We start from the raw sequence: 21,854 nt of genomic DNA, 5'->3' as shown, positions 1-21,854 counted from the left end.
AGCTATAGAAACGCTGTGTTCGTATCATCCTTGGCGCCCAACAACGCCATGGCACTGTGGATCTATTTAATATTTTAGGGTGGGTGCCATTTAACATCGAGTTTGACATTAAAAGATGCTTAATGGCCTACAAGAGGATTATGGGTACTTGCCCTGCCTATATAAACGCTCAGTTAGACCTAAACAACAGCCAGCACAGCAGAAATACTCGAGGAGCTAACTTAACCATTTTACCGAGGAGATACAAAAAAAGAAAGAGGGAGGCCTGTATCTCTTTTTGTAATACTTTTTTGCAAATATGCCGTCAGGATATTTTTTCAAACTCGTCCAGTCTTTTTTCGCTGTTTTCCTCAAAACTACCATGGCTAATATCTCGTCCCCAGATTTCCACGGTCAAGGGACATGGGAATTAAATACCCGAAACTGGAAACCAGCTTTACTTCCGCTTTCGATATCTTTTTCGTGTGTTCCTCATTATCAGCGACATTTGAGTGGATTTTGCTGAAGGAAACTAGGATATTGTGTAAATGATGGAAGATATACAGCCTATCTCAGCTGCAGAACAAGAGTCATTCTGTGTGGAACTGATGAAGCGCCTCAACATTCAGCGAAAACAAGATTATTTGTGCGACATTACTTTGGTGACGAACGACGACAGAGAGTTCAAAGCTCACAGAAATGTTCTATCCGCTGCAAGTCCGTTCTTTTGCAAGCTTCTTGAGAGCGATATGAAGGAGAATCGAGAAGGGATTGTTCGGTTTGAGGAGATCTCAGGAACTGTTATGGAAGATGTTCTGGAATTCATCTACGCTGGAACTGTGGAGGTGACTCAAGAGAATGCTAAGGAATTGATCGCCGCAGGAAACTATCTGATGATACTGAGCTTGAAAACTGTTTCAGAGCGATTTCTGGAGGCAGAAATGTCCAACTCCAACTGCATTTCAACGTTTTACCTCGCTGAGAAATACGATTGTGACGAGCTTATGAACAACAGCAGGAGATTCGTCCTCGAGAACTTTCGTTTTGTGGCAGCATTGGACGAATTCCTTAATTTGGAAGCCAAAGAAGTGGAGAAATGGCTTTCAAGTGACGATATTTCCGTTGAAACGGAAGCCGATGTTTTTAAGATCGTACTCGAGTGGATTGAACACGGCAAGAGCGAGCGAAAAGCATTTTTCGAACAGTTGTTTCGCCACGTCAGACTGGTTTTGATGTCGCGTGACTACTTAATAGATGTCGTGACGAATGAACTTGTTCAAGAGAGCTTTGCTTGTTTAAGGTTGACGTCTGCGGCTTTAAAAGGGTCTAGTTTCTCAATTGAAGGAGATGTACTCCAAACGCCGAGAAAAGGAGTCGAACTACAAAGCATTGTGGTGTGTGCGGGTTATGAAAATTTCTGTTATTTTCCCGAAAAGGACCAGTGGAAACGATTACCAGGTGGGAAGTCGACGGGCCACACCCAAATGACAAGATACCGGGAAAAGTTGTTTAGATTTCCTAGAGGTGGCAGCGTAGAGAGGTATGATCCAGTTTTTAATGTCTGGTCTGAGTTGGAATTGCGTGAAAACGTTTCCAGGGTGGCTGTAGTTAAAGGAGAAATGTATGCTCTTGAGCTTAACACTTTTGAGCAACAAACCATTGTCAAAATCTACAATGTGGAGCAGTGCTCTTGGGAGACGCTTCTTTCATCCAATGAAGCTTGTAGAGGGCAAGCCTGTGTTGTTTCTGCTGGCAGTTATCTTTATGTTTTTGGTGGAAAGCCCCCAGAAACTAGAGAATATGTCGCGAAAGCCGAGAGATTTGACACTGTGATTAAGAAATGGGAGGAAATCGCGGACATGCTCGAAGAAAGAGGCGACGCTTTTGGTGAAGCCACCAAAGAGAAAATCTTCGTCGCTGGAGGAAAGCATAGGGAAGGAAACTCAGTGTTGCAAACTTGTGAGATTTACAATATCTTAACAAATGAATGGCAACTCACTGGAAGCTTGAATGTTTCTCGCATGCGTGGTAGCATGGTGTGTCTGAAGGGGAAGCTTTACGTGTTAGGTGGAGAAAGAGGGGAAAACCATTGTGAACTGAAGGTTGAGTGCTTTAATTCTGAAGAGGGAAAATGGATCCATAAAAGAACGATACCTAGCAGCTCTAGCAGGTATAACAATGGGACGGTTTTTAATGGCTGTGTACTTAAACTCTCCAAAGGAGTACTGGACAAACTTAAAGAAATATAATCCTACATGTCATTCTTAGACCTGCATATACCTCATGGGTAAGAGCTATATCTGAGGATTGATTCGCAATTTTAGTTCAACAGATTAACTAATCCTTATAACAGAAACATTTGTAGTGTGAAAAATGTTTTGACATTCTTAAATGTAAATCATCTTCAGATGCAATATAATATTTGTTGTACAATTTGAATTTTCTCTTAGCCCTTTAACTCCCATGAGTGACCAAGACAGAATTTCTCCTCACATTATCAATACAAGATCAGCCAGATAAGTGATGTGAATAAAGAAAAATATCAATTTGGGGATAAGTAATTGATCCAATACTAAATTCTCTGAACTAACATTATAAGAGCTGTACAGTTGACAGTGAGGAGAATGACAAATTTGATCTGGGAGTTAAAGGGTTGGCAAACATGTCATATGAAGTTACGACAGAAGTTTTTGTCTCCCAAAATGCTATGTATTATATGATATTACTGTTATTATATGATTATTATTGTATGAAATTGAATGGAAGCAAGGAGGAGTGGTAGACGTAATAGAGAGGGAGCTGGGAACAACAAAACAAAAACCACTAACAATAATAGTAACAAAAAATAATGAAATAGAAATAAGCAAATTTAGGTGTTTTTAATTGTTGTATTAGTGTTAGATTCTCTCATTATACAAGGCTTTTTTATCTTTATTTGAATAACTGAGGTGGCAGATTCATCAAATTATCATAATTTAAAGTCTTTACATCCTAACATCAGTATGCATATTCTCTATAATGTTCTCTGTACATTTCCTAAGATGCTGACAAGGAGAATTTGTTTTACAATCAAGAGCTTATAATCTTTAGTCAGTGATCATTTCCTTTATTCTCATGACCTTAGTGTTTGACTCAGGGGTGACATTGTAAGGAGAAATTAGATGCCAGTCACTCTTGGGGATCAAAGGATTAACATGGTAAAATTACTCCTAATGCATGTAAGAAAATAGTCATTTATTAACAGAATGACATTTAAAAACATTTGTCTTGAGCATAAAACAGAGGAAATCTTGTTATGAAGGTTTGAGCCCCACCCAGTTACAATTTCTCAGTCAGATTATACTCTATCAACTGAGCTACATAAAAGTTTTTGGTGACCAAGGTTACTGAATTTGAAGTAAATATATGACAAGAAAATGTTGTGCTTTAACTGCTTGTATTATAAGATAAAATGTACAGTGAAAGCTCTCTCCATAAACACTCCCCTAAAAAATGCAGTAAACATGTATGAAATAAAAGCTTTTACAGGCTTTCAAATGCAAGTGCATATATATTTTATACTGAAATGCTACCAGTCCAAATAAACAGCTAACTCATGGTATAACCAATCCCATAGCATATTTGAGCCTTGTTGTTATGCTATGTATCTTTACTTCTGAAATTTTTCATGGGGTTGGGAGGAAGGGGGGCAAATCAAATGATCATTTGTAAGAGGATTGGACTATTTACTGGGTTCATGAGTGACAGGCATCCTGTATTTTATGCTGTGTTCAGCGATGCCTAAAGTGTATTGTTATTTCAATGATGTTTCTATAACAAGCTTAATTCAAGTGGGCTTGCTTAATCCTTAAACTTCTAAGATCTGATTGCTCATTCTCTCCTCTACCTGCTACAAATTTCCTTGTATACGGGTTATGAGAATTTGGTGTTAGATCAAAAGAGCAACTTCAACCTGATAGTTTAATTAATTCCATTAACAATTTGCTGGAAAATGTATGGATATTATAGGGAGAAAATACATGTTAATCACTTCTGGGAGTTATAGGGTTAACAAAAAGCAAGTCAGATGGGATTCTAATCCTGGATAAAATATATTTCCTCTTTTTGATTGAGCAAAACTTAACATTTGTAAAAAGAAAACTATAAAAAATTGTGCTGTAGTAAAACATGAATATAGCGAATACTATTTCTATTATTTCTAATTACTGGTAGCATTTTTTAACTACAAAGTTTAATTCCTCTTACTAGAAGTTCTCAGATGTGTCAAGATGAGTGATGCTAGCATAAAAATTTCCAAAAAATTGACCAGAAACAAACAAAAAAAAATAGTAAAACAAAAATAAAAATTTTGAGTATTAGGACAGAAAAATATGTGTTAACTTATCAAGGAGAAAAAAGGCCAAGTGTTTTCTGTTGTTTCTGTTGGCATAGCAACATTCTGCAGAGAAAATTCAATGTTTTTCCATCTTGCCTTGAGTTAATGGGAAAGTTCAGTCATTGTCCTACCTACCAGTAACCTTATCTATCTTTGACCAAGTACTGTCACAAATTGTTTCTTCAGTGCATTTTCTTGAGGTTATTTCTTCCTTTTGCGTACAGCTTTAATAGAGTTGAACACCTCTTCAACTGCATCAGTAAGATTATTCAACACTCCTTTGGAGAACTTTAGCACACAGCCTTTAAATGCCTGTTTATTCTTCCAGTCCTCTTTCACTGGTATGGTTGTCTTCACAATCCACTTGCCCTGTTTGTCATAACATTCAACTGAATGTTCTGGGTTTTTCTTACTTTGGTCAAAGCCACCCAGCACATACAATGTTCCACCAAGACAAACCATACTACCATGTGTGCGGTAAACATTTAAGTTTGCAATTAACTGCCATTCATTGGTGGAAACATTGTACACCTCACATGTTTTCAACACTGTGCCTTCTTCATCTGCTCCTCCAGCAACAAAAATCTTTTCCTGACTGGCCACACCAAAAGCCCCACCTCTTGCTTGTTGCATGTCTGTGATTTCTTCCCATTTCTTTTCCATAATGTCAAATCTGTCAGCTTTTGGGAGGTATTCGGAGGTAGGTGAGGACTTCCCTCCCAAAAGATACAGATAGTCAGCAGACCCAATGACACAAGACTCTTTCCTACAGCTCTCAAAAGAGATGAAAATTGTCTGCCATGAATTTTGCTCTACACTGAATTTTTTTATGCATGTTTCCTCATCTTCTGTGTCATGATACATCTGCCTGACAGAATACAGCTCTCCCCTAACAGTAGTCAAGTAGTCAAAAAATCGTAGGTTGAGGTGCAACAATGACCAACCATTAAACACAGGATCATACCGCTGCACTTGACCCCACCCATGAAACATATACAACTGATCTCGAAATCTAATCATTGGGATTTCATGATCTCTCTCCCATAACAGTTCAGGTAAACATTTCCACTCATCTTTATCAGGGATATAGCAGCAGGCATATTCACCTGCACAAGCCACTATAGCTCGTGTCTCAAGTCCTTTTCTCGGTGACTGGGGAAGGTTAACGTCGCTTGAAAACGTAGTCAGTTTTCTGGCATTTGAAACCAGCCTCAAACAATCAGCGTTGTCACGCACGAGTTCGTTCGTCACGACATTCAACAAATAGTCACGCGATACGAAAACTAGTCGCACGTGACGAAGCAGCTCTTTAAAGGCTGCTTTCCGCTCGCTCTTGTTATGTTCAACCCACTTTTGCGCAATCTGGAACACATCGGCTTCCGTTTCAATGACAATCTCATCACTTGAAATCCATCTCTCCACTTCTTTGGCTTCCAAACTTAGGAATTCATTCATGTCTGCTACAGACGCGAAGTTCGCGTGGATGAAACTCTTGCTTTCGTTTAAAAGCTCTTCACAATCGTATTTCTCGGCGAAGTAGAAGGTTGAAATGCAGTTTAACTGATACATTTGTTGTTGTATAAATCGACCAGAGATTGTTTTCAAGTTTGGAACGAAGAGATAATTTGTGGCGACGACGAGCTCTTCGGCATTTTCTTCAGTAACCTCTACAGTTCCAGTGTAGATGAATTCCAAAACATCTTCCATAACAGATCCCGAAATCTCCTCCAACCGAACGATCCCCTCCCGCTTTTCTTTCATATCGCTCTGAAGAAGCTTGCAAAAGAACGGACTCGCTGCGAAAAGGATATTTCTGTGAGCCTTTAGCTCTTGATCATCTTTCGTAATCAAAGTTATGTCGCATAAGTGGCCTTGTTTTCGTTGTATGTTGAGCCGTTTCATCATTTCTACACAGAAAGGATTCTGTTCAGTGACACTGATGGCTGGAAGTTCTTCCATTGTCAAAGGATAGGCCTTGTTTTCGAGGTTTGTAAGCGGAGATTGTGGTGATTAACAATGGCGGAACGCGAATGCGGAAATTAAAAAAATAACTTTGTGGTACTCAGGCTGCCCCGGTCAGCTCAGGAGCGATAAGCTGCACCAGGCTTTCAGGAAGTCACCTGATGGTGACAGGTGCGGAGATTGGGGAGGGAGAGGTACTAGAGATGGGAGGGGAAAGGACGGAATACGGACAGTCTGATTTGACAGCGGTAAGTACGAAAGAGAAATGCGTAATGCAAATATTTCCTAATTATTGGTGTCAGGAGGGTAATGGGCTCCTGTTGGTGTGGAGTGTTCTGAAATGAGGCTGGAGACAAGACTAAAATACGTATGGGAGGTGGAAGAAAAGGGTAAGACGGGTATATGATTCCAATTCCTCCGTTTCCTTCCATATATTCCAGAGAGAAATATGTTTTTCGTTAAAATACAGCCCCCCTCAGTGTCTAAGATATAAGGTGACAAAATTGATAAAAAAAAATAATAAATCAACCGTGAGAGCAAAGTCTTCTTCCAAATGAATATATATTTAGGGGAATGTTTGTGAAGTGAGCTTTCACTGTACATAATATCTTATCTAAGCAGTAGCCAGGACTTCTGACTACGCCTTGGCCTTGACGAACAGCTCAGTTTCGATGTTCGTATCGACTCTTTATGTAAGAAGACTTCAAAGCGTATCGGCATACTTAACAGAATTAAGGCTTACCTACCAAGAACAGAGCTTATGATAATTCTCCCATTAAGCCAGTGATATTATATTGCGGTGTAACACGGACAAGCTGCTGCAGTCATGATAATATATGTAAGATATTTAAGCTATAGAAACGCTGTGTTCGAATCATTCTTGAAGCCCAACAACGCCATGGCACTGTGGATCTATTTCATATTAAGGATGGGTGCCATATAACATCGAGTCTGACATCAAAAGATGCTTAATGTCCTACAAGAGGATTATGGGTACTTGCCCTGCCTATGTAAACAAACAGTTAGAACTAAACAACAGCCAGTGCAGCAGAAATACACGAGGTGCTAACTTAACCATTTTACCAAGAAGATACATAAGAGAGAAAGAGGGAGGTCGCTCCTTTTCTGCAACAACCTCAAGATGTTGGAATCACCTCCCCCCTTAAGCAACGCGCTTCTCAATCTGCAAATACTTTGAGGAATGCTTTGTATAAACATTTTAAATCAAATCAGCTTAGGGATAAGATCTTTTACTCCTTTTTTAGATAATTTATTTTCAGATCGCATGATACGAGCAATTTGTTTTACCTTTAACTTTTAGATCTTGGTTTGTTGTACATTATGATTTTTAATTAGGTTTTAATTAAATTCTTAATTAGGTCATTAATTATAGTAGGTTTTATTAAAAATTGTAACAATGTTTATAGAGGGCCACAAGTTCATTACTTTTTAACTATTAAGTGTCACCCTATTTTAAATAAAGTTTGATTGATTGATTGATCGCGTTTAATTCACTTCTTCATTCCCGAGTCACGTCTGAAATAGAAAAAAAATTAGTTCACGTGGACGTGAAAAGATCTTATTATCTTTAATCACAATTCACGAATAAAGAAAAATCAAATCATGATTCACGAGAAAAAAAATTGCCCAATCACGCTTCACGTAAAAGTATAAGAAACCCTCAATTAACTTTGACTCCTGTTCTCTAAAGATCAACAAGTATAATGCTTTAAATGTCAGCTTTCAAAACCAATCTTTACTGTTGCCAATTTACATTATCAACTCCATTAATAAAATCAAAATATCTTGAAACACCCCCACTGACGCAGCACCACAGCTTCTTTAGAAACTTACCCACTTTACTCATACGCTTAACATATTTTTTCCCATCCAGCCATTTCAATCAGAGGATTTAAGAATGAAGCTGGTCATGTTAATGCTGATTAGTCTCTGTTACCATCTCCTCTTTTTATAACCGGTTTCAATGTATGTGTATATAGTTAAAAAGGGGGCATCAACTCAGCTCCAAGCAAGACTTTGGTGAAAGTCTGTCCTGGTTTTAAGACAATGTAAACTCTCTTTTTTAATTCCTCTGACAAACCGTAAAACAACAACATGATCTGAAACGACTTTTGATTATCAGTGATTGTCCATGTCAAGGGGCGATGTGAGCGTCAGTTGTGGAGATTATGATCCCCGTGGCCTATCTTTCACAGGTCACTGTGAAAGGATAATTTATGTGGAACTGATGGAGAGAAGATGGAATGAGGAAAGAACAAATTAGAAAAAAAGCAAAAAGGGGGGAAATAGAGAGAAAAGACGGAGACGCGGTCCAGGTTCTCTCAAACCTCTTCGGTTAGGCTTGGAAACAAGCCACAAGGGTTATTCCGCATTCGAGGGTTCGCTTTGTTGTTACAATCTTCATTTACATTCTTTAGGGTATGAAAGATCTACATCCCATCACTGAAACTGAAAAACCTTCATCCTGTTGGGGCTAACGCTCGAAACGTCAGCTTTGAAACTCTTTACGGTGACCAAAACATTGTCAACTTAGCTGATAAAACAAAAATTATCTTGTTATACTTCGCCACCCACGCACCTCCTCAGTTTCTTTAGTAACTTACCCCCGTTATTTATAATATTGATTGCTTACTTGGATAAGACACTATCAACCTTGTATTACACAAAGGGGCATAGGGGCCTGTCGAAAACAGGACAACGCACCGAAACGGTCATCGAAATAAAATGGTGGAATAGCAATTGTTCCAAACTTAAAAACCACCTGTACACCTTAATATTAGTATTCACTTCACACTGTTCTCTCAGCATTTCCTATGGTACTGACGAGGAGAGTTGGTTTGAAAATTAGGAGCTTCTTAAATTGGTGATTGTTTCGTTTATTCTCGTGACCGTTATATTGCTTTAGAGGAGATACCCTTTTCAAAGGAGAAATTAGAAGCCAGTTACTCTTAGCTGAAGTTAAGTAATTAGGAAACTATAAAAAATCAATCAACAAAAAAAGAAAAAAAACTGGAAAACACTTTTATTATTCTTAAACACAAAAATTCGAATGAAAAAACAGAAAAAGAAGAGAACACTCGAAGCTTAAAAGTCAGAGTTGACCTTTCAAATACACTTCACTAATGTACTATGATAATGACAATCTAATAAATTACTAAAATGCTTAGGAAATATTGGAAACTGCAATCTTAACATGAACAAGCCGTAATAATTTTGGCCTCCTGAACAGATTCGACTGTACAGGTATGATCAGTTTGAGCATTAGTTTACTTTTCAAAAGAAAGATTTGTCACTGGCAAGCGAAGATGTAAAAAACTTTTGAATACAGCTAACCAGAATGAAGTGTCTTGCAATAGAACAGAATTTCGATCTGTAATTCTTGTACTCTTCCGAGCAGGCAAAATTTTTGGTTGACCTTTACCTTTATCTTTCTACATAACACTTTTTTGCAAATATGTCCATGTTTTTCTCAAAACCACCATAGACAATATCTTGTCCCCAGAGTTCCACGGCCAAGGGAAACGGGAATTAGAATGCCCGAAACTGGAAACCAGCTTTACTTCCGTTTTCGATATCTTCTTCGTGTGTTCCCCATTATCAGTTACATTTGAGTGGATTCTGCTCAAGGAAACTAGGATATTCTGTAAACAATGGAAGATATCCAGCCTATCGTAGCTGCCGAAAAAGCGTCATTCTGTGTGGAACTGATGAAACGCCTCAACATTCAGCGAAAAAAAGATTATTTGTGCAACATTACTTTGGTGACGAACGACGGCAGAGAGTTCAAAGCTCACAGAAATGTTCTTTCCGCCGCAAGTCCGTTCTTTTGCAAGCTTCTTCAGAGCGACATGAAGGAGAATCGAGAAGGAATTATTCGACTTGAGGAGATCTCAGGAACTATTATGGAAGATGTTTTGGAATTCATCTACACTGGAACTGTGGAGGTGACTCAAGAGAATGCCGAGGAACTGATCGCCGCAGGAAATTATCTGATCGTACCGAGCTTGAAAACTATTTCAGGGCGGTTTTTGGAACGAGAAATGTCCAACTCCAACTGAATTTCAACCTTTTACTTCGCTGAGAAATATGGTTGTGACGAGCTTGTCACTAACAGTAGATGTTTTATTCACGAAAACATCGTTACCGTCGCAAAACTGGATGAATTTTTGCACTTGGAAGCTAAAGAGATCGAGAAGTGGATTTCGCCCGACGAAATTACTGTTAAAGAGGAAGCTGATGTTTTTAAAATCATCTTAGACTGGATAAACCACAGAAAGAGTGAGCGAAAAGCAGCATTAGAAGAATTGTTTGGTCACGTTCGACTGGGTTTTCTGTCGCGTGACTGTCTGGAGGATGTCGCCACAAACGAACTGGTGCGTGAGAATTTGGCTTGTGTGAAGCTGGTCATGGATGCAACCATACAGATGGCTACCTTGGTTAATGAAGACGATTTTCTGCAATCACCAAGAAGATGTCTTGATAAACGTGTCATTGTTGCTCGTGGTGGCAAGAACACTTTTTGTTATCTCCCTAAAGGAGGCCTGTGGAAGCGCTTGCCAGATGGCCTGAAGGACACAAACAGTTTAAAATTGATAAAATTTCGTGACCAGTGGTTGACATCCATCGATTGTCAAATTTCAGAGAGATACGATCCTATTTTTAACGTTTGGTCTGAGCTGAACTTGAGCACAGATTCTGCAAAGTTGGCCGTTCTTAAAGGAGAAATTTACGCTGTTGAAGTTGAAATCTATGGCAGCCGGAAAACTGTCACGAAGAGGTACAATGTAAAGCAGTGTGCATGGGAGACAATTCACATATATCATGAACAGTGTAGACAGGATACTTGTGTTATTGCAGCCGGCAGACATCTTTATTCGTTTGGTGGTAGGATTCCACGATCAAGTAACTACGTCGTCATAGCTGAGAGATTTGACACTGTGGAAAACAAGTGGGAGAGAATCGCAGATATGCTGGAAGGAAGAAGCGACGCTTTTGGCGTGGCCTCTCAAGAAAAAATCTTCGTTGCTGGAGGAAAAAACTCTACGGGAAGGTTAAAAGCTTGTGAGATGTACAATACGTTAACAAACGAATGGAAACTTATTGCAAACTTGAAAGTCCCACGCTGTTATGGTAGTATGGTTTGTCTGAATGGAAAGCTGTACGTACTGGGTGGAGAAAATCAGTTCCGCGATAATCGGGAGCTAAGAGTTGAATGTTTTGACCCTGCAAACGACCAATGGATCCACGAAACAACCATACCAGTGACAAACATTGACCCAGAAAATTATAACACATTCACGGGCTCTGTTCTGAAGCTTTCTAAAGAATTACTAGATAAACTTACGATTGTTGAGTAGTGTTTATCCGCCACTTTACAGCTTTAGAATTAGTCGTGTTTTTCACAGTAGACAGCAGGCACAGCCATTCGATTTTTATTGCCTAAAAATTGAACTGACAAGAGTGTCAGATATTGCGAATCGGAATGCCAGATCCCCAACAGACAAAGCTAAGCGAAGCCTAATCATTATCAATAAAAGTTCCTGCTCAAGTTTTAGTTTCCTTTGGGGGCCAGGTTTACTGATATTTGGGGACTCATCCGTGGTCATATCAGAGTACCTTTTGGGCTTCTCTGCCTCAATTTGCTTATCTTCATATTCTTCATATTAATTATCTCTTCATATTATTAATTCATATTCTTGGCTATAGGAAGTAAGTATTCAAATAAGGTTCTGAAAGCATCTGTATTTTGCATGCCCGTATAGAGTCGAACATCAGTATCTCTGGTTATTTGTGCAGAGGCTGTACACAGTGTTAACTCCGGGGAATCGTCTCCACTTCTCATCAATTCATCACTTGCAGGTATACCACTATTATCAACCGGTGTTACCTCTGAAAGGCCAGCATGTACAACTGACTTGGTTACAACTGACGTTGCAGCCTCCTTTTGATACTCTAATTAACGCCGCTTTTTGGGTGACTTACTATTTAAATGCTCAAAAGGAGTCAAAAAAAGAGTAGGTATAGGGTTGCTAACAGAAGGCTTCCCGTCTCGAAAATGATTAGAGCAGACGACAACACTCTCCCTTGACTTTCTTATTCAGAAATCTTTTCTTCCCTTCTGAACCTGTCGAGACCATGCTTCAATCAACGATTGCTTGGGCTTGTGGAACGATAACTTCTCTACATGCGAGTGGATGACCTATTTTTTCGGATGTCTTCTATCGTTGTTACAGCCGCCGACACAACACTTATCTCCAAAACCCATTTAACCAAGGGTTTCTCTTTGCCGAGTTTATTGTTTTCAATGGTATGTTAGCCTGTCTGGACGAAAAAGTTTTAAGAACACGTAAACATATTTATTTCAATTTTTCCTCTGCCCAATTAAGTTACTTAATTACAAAAAGTCTTTCGAAAAAGCAGTTCTGTGACCTTCTGGCATTGTCGGCCGCGAGGTCACGTTCAAAGAAAACGATCCCAGTGTTCCTATAAAAACCCGGGAAGAAAAGGTTTTTCGCTTAGAGAAAAAAGGTCACTCACCTTTATTAATGTCTTATCTTTTTCAGCGATGGATATTGATTCTTGTTCCTGAACAAAGCGAAAATTAAACGAGGGTAGCGATGCGCGTCTTATTATCATAAGAGATTATATGGCTCGCTGCCTAGCAACGAGGTTTTGTTTGACCCCCAACCAATTTGGCCGCTGAAACCGTGGAAGGATCTATTTAGAGGCACACCTACGGAAAGGCTGGGTTAAATCAAAGGTCCCCTCTTACTAGTTACTGTTTGCTTTGAGCCTTCTACTTTAAACTGTCACACTAAAGATAGCATGTGTAGTCATGTTTACAGCACTGGACTTCTAAGTCGTTAATTATCCTTGACTGCTAAGCACCTTTCATACTGAATGCCTCTCGGGTCAAAACCATAGCATTGCTTGAGTGGACATAGGGACGTACCTGAGGGCGTGGGAGGGTTTACCTGACTCGCCAGGTTTAATGTAGTTTCTCTCCACCTCATACAATTGAATTATAATTGTGGAGCAATTGTTGGGAGGCAATTAGGGAAGGTATTAAGGGCTCACTTGATCAAGATGTTTTTATTTCAAAAGCCACCCCAGTCAGAAGTTTTAAGAATGAACTTGGTGTGTTTCCCCTCCTCCTTCTGTGGCCGGGGCCAAGCTATATCCAGGGCATTGTGTGGATTTTTCAAAGGGGGGGTCACACTGTGACAAACAGAGGGTATTCACCAGATTTTTATGTTGACCTTCATGCTGTGTTTACTCAATGTGACCAAAAAAAAAGCCTTCAAGGGAAGGGGGCTCACAGGCACCCCAGGACTCCACTGGCTATGCCCTTGTGTATGTAATTAGAAAAAGGGTTATCAAATCAGCTGTTTTGAGAAAATTTGATTAAAAGAAGGTTGAAAAATAAACTGAAAAATATACGAATTTTATGGCAAAAACATTATAAAACTAGTTATCTCAAAAATGTCTAAAAGTCAAGTTTACAGTAACACTGACTTTGTAGAGCAAAATAATATTTTAAACTTCTTACAACAGCAACAGACATTATAATGTTAGCTTAGATTTCATTTAAGCAAAAATAAGATATCTATGGAAACAAGAGAAGAACCGGTCCAGTATTTAGATTTTATTGTGAGTAATATGTATTAACCCTTATATTAGTTTTTATATTGAATTTTGCATATATTTCATTTAATTTGTAATATGTTATTGATTAACAGGGCCACAAGTTTATTAGTTGTTTAATTATTATTAAAGGGAGCTGGGAACAACAGAACAAAAACCATTAACAGTAATAATAACAAAAAATAATTGAATAAAAGTAAGCAAATCTAGGTGTTTTAACTGTTGGATTAGTGTTAGATTCTTCCATTACACAAGGCTTTTTTTTCCTTATTTGAATAATTGAGGTGGCAGATTCATCAAATTATCATAATTGTAGGTCCTTTGCACCTCGACATCAGTATACTGTTCTCTGTACATTTCTTAAGATGCTAACAAGGAGAATTTATTTAACGATCAAAAGCTTGTAATCTTTAGTCAATGATCATTTCCTATATTCTCATGACCTTAGTGTTTGATTCAGGGGTGATACTGTAAGGAGAAAGTAAATGTTGGTCACTCTTAGGTATCAAATGGTTAACTTTGTAAAATTACTCCTAATGCAAGCAAGAAAATTTTCATTTATTTAAAGAATGACATTTAAAAACACTTGTCCTAAGCACAAAACAGAAGAAAGCTAGTTGTGAGGGCTAGAGACCCACCCAGTTATAATTTCTCAGTCAGATTATATTCTATCAGCTGAGCTACATGAAAGTTTTTTTTTTTTTTTTTTTCAGGTTACTGAATTTGAAGTAAATATATGACAAGAAAATGTTGTGCTTTGACTACTTGGATTATAAGATAAAATGTACAGTGAAAGCTCTCTCCATAAACACTCCCCTAAAAAATGCAATAAACAAGTATAAAATGGAAACTTCTACAGGCTTTCAAATACAAGTGCATGTATATTTTATACTGAAATGCTACCAGTCCAAATAAACAGCTAACTCATGGTATAACCAATCCCATAGCATATTTGAGCCTTGTTGTTATGCCATGTGTCTTTACTTCTGAAATTTTTCGTGGGGTTGGGAGGAAGCAGGGCAAATCAAATGATCATTTGTTAGAGGATTGGACTATTTATTGGGTTCATGAGTGAAAGGCATCCTGTATTTTATGCTGTATTCAGCAATGCCTGAAGTGTATTTTTATTTTAATGATGTTTCTATAACAAGCTTAATTCAAGTGGGCTTGCTTAATCCTTAAACTCCTAAGATCTGATTGCTCATTCTCTCCTCTAGCTACTACAAATTTCCTTGTATATTGGTTATGAGAATTTAATGTTAGATCAAAAGAAAAACTTCTACCTGATAGTTTAATTATTCCCATTGCCAATTTGCTGAATAATGTGTGGATATTGCAGGGAGAATTTACATGTTAATCACTTCTGAGCTGGTTAGATGAGATTCTAATCCTGATCGAATAAACTGCCCTTTTGGACTTTGCAAAACCTAGCATTTGTAAAAAGAAAACCCTGAAAGATTGTGCTTGAGTAAAACATGCATATAGTGAGCACTATTTCTATTATTCATAATTAGCATTTTAAACTACAAACTTCAGTTACTCTCTCTGGAAGTTCTCAGATGTGTCAAGATGAGTGATGCTAGTGCAAAAAACTGGCTACTTAACAAACAGAAACAAAAAATTAACATCAAAACAAAAATAAAAACATTTAGTTTTAGGACAGAAAAATATGTATTAACTTATCAAGGATTCTTTATCTAAGAGGAAATAGGCCAAGAGTTGTTCTCTCGGCATAGCAACATACAGAAAATTCCACGTTTTACTCTCTTGACTTGGGTTGATGGGAAAGTTCAGTCATTATCCTATCTACTGGTAACCTTATCTATCTTTGATCCAGTGGATTCTATTACTGTCGCAAATTGTTTCTTCAGAGCATTTTCTTGAGGATTTTTTTCTTTCATTTGGGTACAGTTTGTGCACAGTTAATAATCCTCTGCATTTGGATCTCTAAGATGATCCAATACTCCTTTGGAGAACTTTAGCACACAGCCTTTGAATGCCTGTTTTTTCTTACAGTCCTTTATTGGTATGACTGTCTTCACAATCCACTTGCCCTGTTTGTCATAACATTCAACTGAATGTTCTGGGTTTTTCTTAGTTTGGTCAAAGCCACCCAGCACATACAATGTTCCACCAAGACAAACCATACTACCATGTGTACGGTAAACGTTTAAGTTTGCAATTAACTGCCATTCATTTGTGGAAACATTGTACACCTCACATGTTTTCAACACTGTGCCTTCTTCATCTGCTCCTCCAGCAACAAAAATCTTTTCCTGACTGGCCACACCAAAAGCCCCACCCCTTGCTTGTTGCATGTCTGTGATTTCTTCCCATTTCTTTTCCATAATGTCAAATCTGTCAGCTTTTGGCAGGTATTTGGAGGTAGGTGGGGACTTCCCTCCCAAAAGATACAGATAGTCAGCAGACCCAATGACACAAGACTCTTTCCTACAGCTCTCAAAAGAGGTGAAAATTGTCTGCCATGAATTTTGCTCTACACTGAATTTTTTTATGCATGTTTCCTCATCTTCTTTTTTAAGATACATCTGCTCGACAAAATACAGCTCTCCCCTAACAGTAGTCAAGTAGTCAAAAAATGGTAGGTTGAGGTGCAACAATGACCAGCCATTAAACACAGGATCATACCGCTGCACTTGACCCAACTCCTGAAACATATACAACTGATCTCGAAATCTAATCATTGGGATTTCATGATCTCTCTCCCATAACAGTTCAGGTAAACATTTCCACTCATCTTTATCAGGGATATAGCAGCAGGCATATTTACCTGCACAAGCCACTATAGCTCGTGTCTCAAGTCCTTTTCTCGGTGACTGGGGAAGGTTAACATCGCTTGAAAACGTAGTCAGTTTTATGGCATTTGAAACCAGCCTCAAACAATCAGCGTTGTCACGCACGAGTTCGTTCGTCACGACATTCAACAAATAGTCACGCGATACGAAAACTAGTCGCACGTGACGAAGCAGCTCTTGAAAGGATGCTTTCCGCTCGCTCTTGTTATGTTCAACCCACTTTTGCGCAATCTGGAACACATCGGCTTCCGTTTTAATGACAATCTCATCACTTGAAATCCATCTCTCCACTTCTTTGGCTTCCAAACTTAGGAATTCATTCATGTCTGCCACAGACGCGAAGTTCGCGTGGATGAAACTCTTGCTTTCGTTTAAAAGCTCTTCACAATCGTATTTCTCGGCGAAGTAGAAGGTTGAAATACAGTTTAACTGACACATTTGTTGTTGTATAAATCGACCAGAGATTGTTTTCAAGTTTGGAACGAAGAGATGATTTGTGGCGACGACCAGCTCTTCGGCATTTTCTTCAGTAACCTCTACAGTTCCAGTGTAGATGAATTCCAAAACATCTTCCATAACAGATCCCGAAATCTCCTCGAACCGAACGATCCCCTCCCGATTTTCCTTCATATCGCTCTGAAGAAGCTTGCAAAAGAACGGACTCGCTGCGGAAAGGATATTTCTGTGAGCCTTTAACTCTTGATCATCTTTCGTAATCAAAGTTATGTCGCATAAGTGGCCTTGTTTTCGTTGTATGTTGAGCCGTTTCATCATTTCTACACAAAAAGGATTCTGTTCAGTGACACTGATAGCTGAAAGGTCTTCCATTGTCAAAGGATAGGCCTTGTTTTCGAGGTTTGTAAGCGGAGATTGTGGTGATTAACAATGTCGGAACGCGAATGCGGAAATTAAAAAAATAACTTTGGTGGTACTCAGGCTGCCCCGGCCAGCTCAGGAGCGATAAGCTGCACCAGGCTTTCAGGAGGTCACCTGGTGGTGACAGGTGCGGAGATTGGGGAGGGAGAGGTACTAGAGATGGGAGGGGAAAGGACGGAATACGGACAGTCTGATTTGACAGCGGTAAGTACGAAAGAGAAATGCGTGATGCAAATATTTCCTAATTATTGGTGTCAGGAGGGTAATGGGCTCCTGTTGGTGTGTAGTGTTCTGAAATAAGGCTGGAGACAAGACTAAAATACGTATGGGAGGTGAAAGAAAAGGGTAAGACAGGTATATGATTCAAATTCCTCCGTTTCCTTCCATATATTCCGGAGAAAAATATGTTTTTCGGTAAAATACAGCCCCCCAGTGCCTAAGATATAAGGTGACAAAATTGATAAAAAAATAAATATCAACCGTGAGAGCAAAGTCTTCTTCCAAATGAATATATATTAAGGGGAGTGTTTGTGAAGTGAGCTTCCACTGTACAGAATGTCTTATCCAAGCCGTAGCTAGGACTTCTGGTTACGCCTTGACCTTGATGAACAGCTCAGTTTCGATGTTCATATCGACTCTTTATGTAAGAAGATTTCAAAGCGTATCGGCATACTTAACAGAAGTAAGGCTTACTTACCAAGAACAGAGCTTATGCTTTATGATAATTCTCTCATTAAGCCATTGATATTATATTGCAGTGTAACATGGACAAGCTGCTGCAGTCATGATAATATATGTGAGATATTTAAGCTACAGGAACGCTATGTTCGAATCATCCTTGACGCCCAACAACGACATGGCACCGTGGATCTATTTAATATTTTAGGGTGGGTGCCATATAATATCGAGTTTAGCATTAAATGATGCCTAATGGCCTACAAGAGGATTATGGTACTTGCTCTGCCTATATAAACGCACAGTTTGACCTAAACAACAGTCAGCCCAGCAGAAATACACGAAGAGCTAACTTAACCATTTTACCTAGGAGATACATTAGAGATACATCTCTTTTTGTAATACTTTTTTGTAAATATGCCGTCAGGATATTTTTTCAGACTCGTCCAATCTTTTTTCGCTGTTTTCGTCAAAACTACTATAGCTAATATCTCGTCCCCAGATTTCCACGGCCAAGGGACACGGGAATTAGAATGCCCGAAACTGAAAACCGTTACTTCCGCTTTCGATATCTTTTTCGTGTGTTCCTCATTATCAGCTACATTTTAGTGGATTTTGCTGAAGGAAATTAGGATATTGTGTAAATGATGGAAGATATACAGCCTATCTCAGCTGCTGAACAAGCGTCATTCTGTGTGGAACTGATGAAGCGCCTCAACATTCAGCGAAAACAAGATTATTTGTGCGACATTACTTTGGTGACGAACGACGACAGAGAGTTCAAAGCTCACAGAAATGTTCTTTCCGCCGCTAGTCCGTTCTTTTGCAAGCTTCTTCAGAGCGATATGAAGGAGAATCGAGAAGGGATTGTTCGGTTTGAGGAGATCTCAGGAACTATTACGGAAGATGTTTTGGAATTCATCTACACTGGAACTGTGGAGGTGACTCAAGAGAATGCTAAGGAACTGATCGCCGCAGGAAGCTATCTGATGATACTGAGCTTGAAAAATGTTTCAGGGCGATTTCTGGAGGCAGAAATGTCCAACTCCAACTGCATTTCAACGTTTTACTTCGCTGAGAAATACGATTGTGACGAGCTTATGAACAACAGCAGGAGATTCGTCCTCGAGAACTTCCGTTTTGTGGCAGCATTGGACGAATTCCTTAATTTGGAAGCCAAAGAAGCGGAGAAATGGCTTTCAAGTGACGATATTTCCGTTGAAACGGAAGCCCATGTTTTTAAGATCGTGCTCGAGTGGATTGAACACAGCAAGAGCGAGCGAAAAGCATTTTTCGAACAGTTGTTTCGCCACGTCAGACTGGTTTTGATGTCGCGTGACTACTTAATAGATGTCGTGACAAATGAACTTGTTCAAGAGAGCTTTGCTTGTTTACGGTTGACCTCTGCGGCTTTAAAAATGTCTAGTTTCTCAAGTGAAGGAGATGTACCCCAAACGCCGAGAAAAGGAGTCGAACTACACGGCATTGTAGCGTGTGGGGGTTATGAAAATTTCTGTTATTTTCCCGAAAAGGACAAGTGGAAACGACTACCAGGTGGGAGGTCGACAGGCCACACCCAAATGACAAGATACCGAGATAACTTGTTTAGATTTTCTAGAGATGGCAGCGTAGAGAGGTATGATCCAGTTTTTAATGTCTGGTCTGAGTTGGAATTGCGTGAAAACGTTTCCAGGGTAGCTATAGTTAAAGGAGAAATGTATGCTCTTGAGCTTAACATTTCCAAGCAACAAACCGTTGTCAAAATATACAATGTGGAGCAGTGCTCTTGGAAGACGCTTTTTTCATCCAATGAAGCTTGTAGAGGGCAAGCCTGTGTTGTTTCTGCTGGCAGTTATCTTTATGTTTTTGGTGGAAAGCCCCCAAAAACTAGAGAATATGTCGCGAAAGCCGAGAGATTTGACACTGTGGTTAAGAAATGGGAGAAAATCGCGGACATGCTCGAAGATAGAGGCGACGCTTTTGGTGAAGCCATCAAAGACAAAATCTTCGTTGCTGGAGGAAAGCATAGGGAAGGAAACTCAGTGTTGCAAACTTGTGAGATTTACAATACCTCAACAAATGAGTGGCAACTCACGGGAAGCTTGACTGTTTCTCGCATGTGTGGTAGTATGGTGTGTCTGAACGGGAAGCTTTACGTGTTAGGTGGACAAAGAGAGGAAGACTGTCGTGAACTGAAGGTTGAGTGGTTTAATTCTGAAGAGGGCAAATGGATCCATAAAATAACCATACCCGCAAAACCACTCATGAATTACAGCTATTACGGAGAGCCGGTCTTTAATGGCTGTGTACTTAAACTCTCCAAAGGAGTACTGGACAAACTTTGGGTGGTATAATAATCCTTTATGTCATTTTTGGATCTGCATTTAGTCTCCGATGTATGCCCGATACCTGCATCGCTTACCTCATGGATCTACTGTATCTGAGGACTGATTTGCAATTTCAATTCAACAGATTAACTAATCCTTCTAAAAGAAACATTTTTAGTTTGAAAATTTTTTCGGCATTCTTTGATGTTTTCCATCTTCAGTTGCAATAAAATGTTTGCTGTGCAATTTGAATTTTCTCTTAACAAACATGTCGTGAAGTTATGACAGACGTTTTTGCATCCCAAAATGCCATATATCATATGATATTACTGTTATTATATGATAATTATGATATGAAATTCAATGGAAGCACCAAGCAGCGGTAAAAGTAATAAAAGGGAGCTGGGAACAACAAAACAAAATCACTAACAGTAATAATAACAAAAATAATTAAATAAAAATAAGCAAATCAAAGTGTTTTTAACTTTTGAATTAGAGTTAGATTCTTCCATTAAACAAGGCTTCTTTTATCTTTATTTGAATAACTGAGGTGGCAGATTCATCAAATTATCATAGTTTATAAGCTTTTACAACCTAACATCAGTATGCATATTCTCCATACTGTTCTCTGTACATTTCCTAAGATGCTGACAAGGAGAATTCATTTAACAACCAAGAGCTTATAGTCTTTAGTCAGTGATCATTTCCTTTATTCTCATGACCTTGGTGTTTGACTCAGGGGTGACATTGTAAGGAGAAATTAGATGCCAGTCACTCTTGGGGATCAAAGGGTTAACTTTGTAAAATTACTCCTAATGCATGTAAGAAAATTGTCATTTATTAAAAGAATGACATTTAAAAACATTTGTCCTGAGCATGAGGAAAGCTTGTTATGAAGGTTTGAGCCCCACCCAGTTACAATTTCTCAGTCAGATTATACTCTATCAACTGAGCTACATAAAAGTTTTTGGTGACCAAGGTTACTGAATTTGAAGTAAATATATGACAAGAAAATGTTGTGCTTTGACCACTTGGATTATAAGATAAAATGTACAGTGAAAGCTCTCTCCATAAACACTCCCCTAAAAAATGCAGTAAACATGTATGAAATAAAAGCTTTTACAGGCTTTCAAATACAAGTGCATGTATATTTTATACTGAAATGCTACCAGTCCAAAT

The 21,854-nt window shown here is 38.8% G+C and overlaps 7 protein-coding genes across 7 annotated transcripts in view; 4 read left to right on the top strand and 3 right to left on the bottom strand.

Annotated features, from left to right (window-relative positions):
• LOC113683725 (intraflagellar transport protein 74 homolog) overlaps positions 1-21,854 on the bottom strand; it is a 118,970-nt gene that overhangs the window by 26,324 nt on the left and 70,792 nt on the right. The gene's annotated exons all lie outside the window — the stretch shown is intronic.
• On the top strand, positions 56-2,494 carry LOC149037184 (kelch-like protein 11). The gene has a single exon (XM_089186766.1). The coding sequence runs from the start codon at positions 528-530 to the stop codon at positions 2,226-2,228; it is 1,701 nt and encodes a 566-aa protein (XP_089042892.1). The 5' UTR covers positions 56-527; the 3' UTR covers positions 2,229-2,494.
• LOC149037183 (kelch-like protein 12) lies at positions 4,047-6,390 on the bottom strand. Its single transcript, XM_089186758.1, has one exon. It carries the CDS (start codon positions 6,311-6,313, stop codon positions 4,556-4,558), a length of 1,758 nt encoding a protein of 585 aa, XP_089042884.1. The 5' UTR covers positions 6,314-6,390; the 3' UTR covers positions 4,047-4,555.
• LOC149037182 (kelch-like protein 12) lies at positions 9,988-10,395 on the top strand. The gene has a single exon (XM_089186773.1). The coding sequence runs from the start codon at positions 9,988-9,990 to the stop codon at positions 10,393-10,395; it is 408 nt and encodes a 135-aa protein (XP_089042899.1).
• On the top strand, positions 10,716-13,189 carry LOC113683721 (uncharacterized). The gene has a single exon (XM_089186772.1). It carries the CDS (start codon positions 10,744-10,746, stop codon positions 11,692-11,694), a length of 951 nt encoding a protein of 316 aa, XP_089042898.1. The 5' UTR covers positions 10,716-10,743; the 3' UTR covers positions 11,695-13,189.
• Positions 14,739-18,508, bottom strand: LOC149037181 (kelch-like protein 40). Its single transcript, XM_089186763.1, has one exon. It carries the CDS (start codon positions 17,623-17,625, stop codon positions 15,904-15,906), a length of 1,722 nt encoding a protein of 573 aa, XP_089042889.1. The 5' UTR covers positions 17,626-18,508; the 3' UTR covers positions 14,739-15,903.
• Positions 18,869-21,539, top strand: LOC149037180 (kelch-like protein 11). Its single transcript, XM_089186764.1, has one exon. It carries the CDS (start codon positions 18,993-18,995, stop codon positions 20,700-20,702), a length of 1,710 nt encoding a protein of 569 aa, XP_089042890.1. The 5' UTR covers positions 18,869-18,992; the 3' UTR covers positions 20,703-21,539.

The sequence above is a fragment of the Pocillopora damicornis genome, chromosome 11 (assembly GCF_964200805.1).
Source record: "Pocillopora damicornis chromosome 11, jaPocDami1.2, whole genome shotgun sequence".
Lineage (NCBI taxonomy): Eukaryota > Metazoa > Cnidaria > Anthozoa > Scleractinia > Pocilloporidae > Pocillopora > Pocillopora damicornis.
Note: the sequence above shows the minus strand (reverse complement) of the source record. Positions and strands in the feature narration are given on the sequence as shown.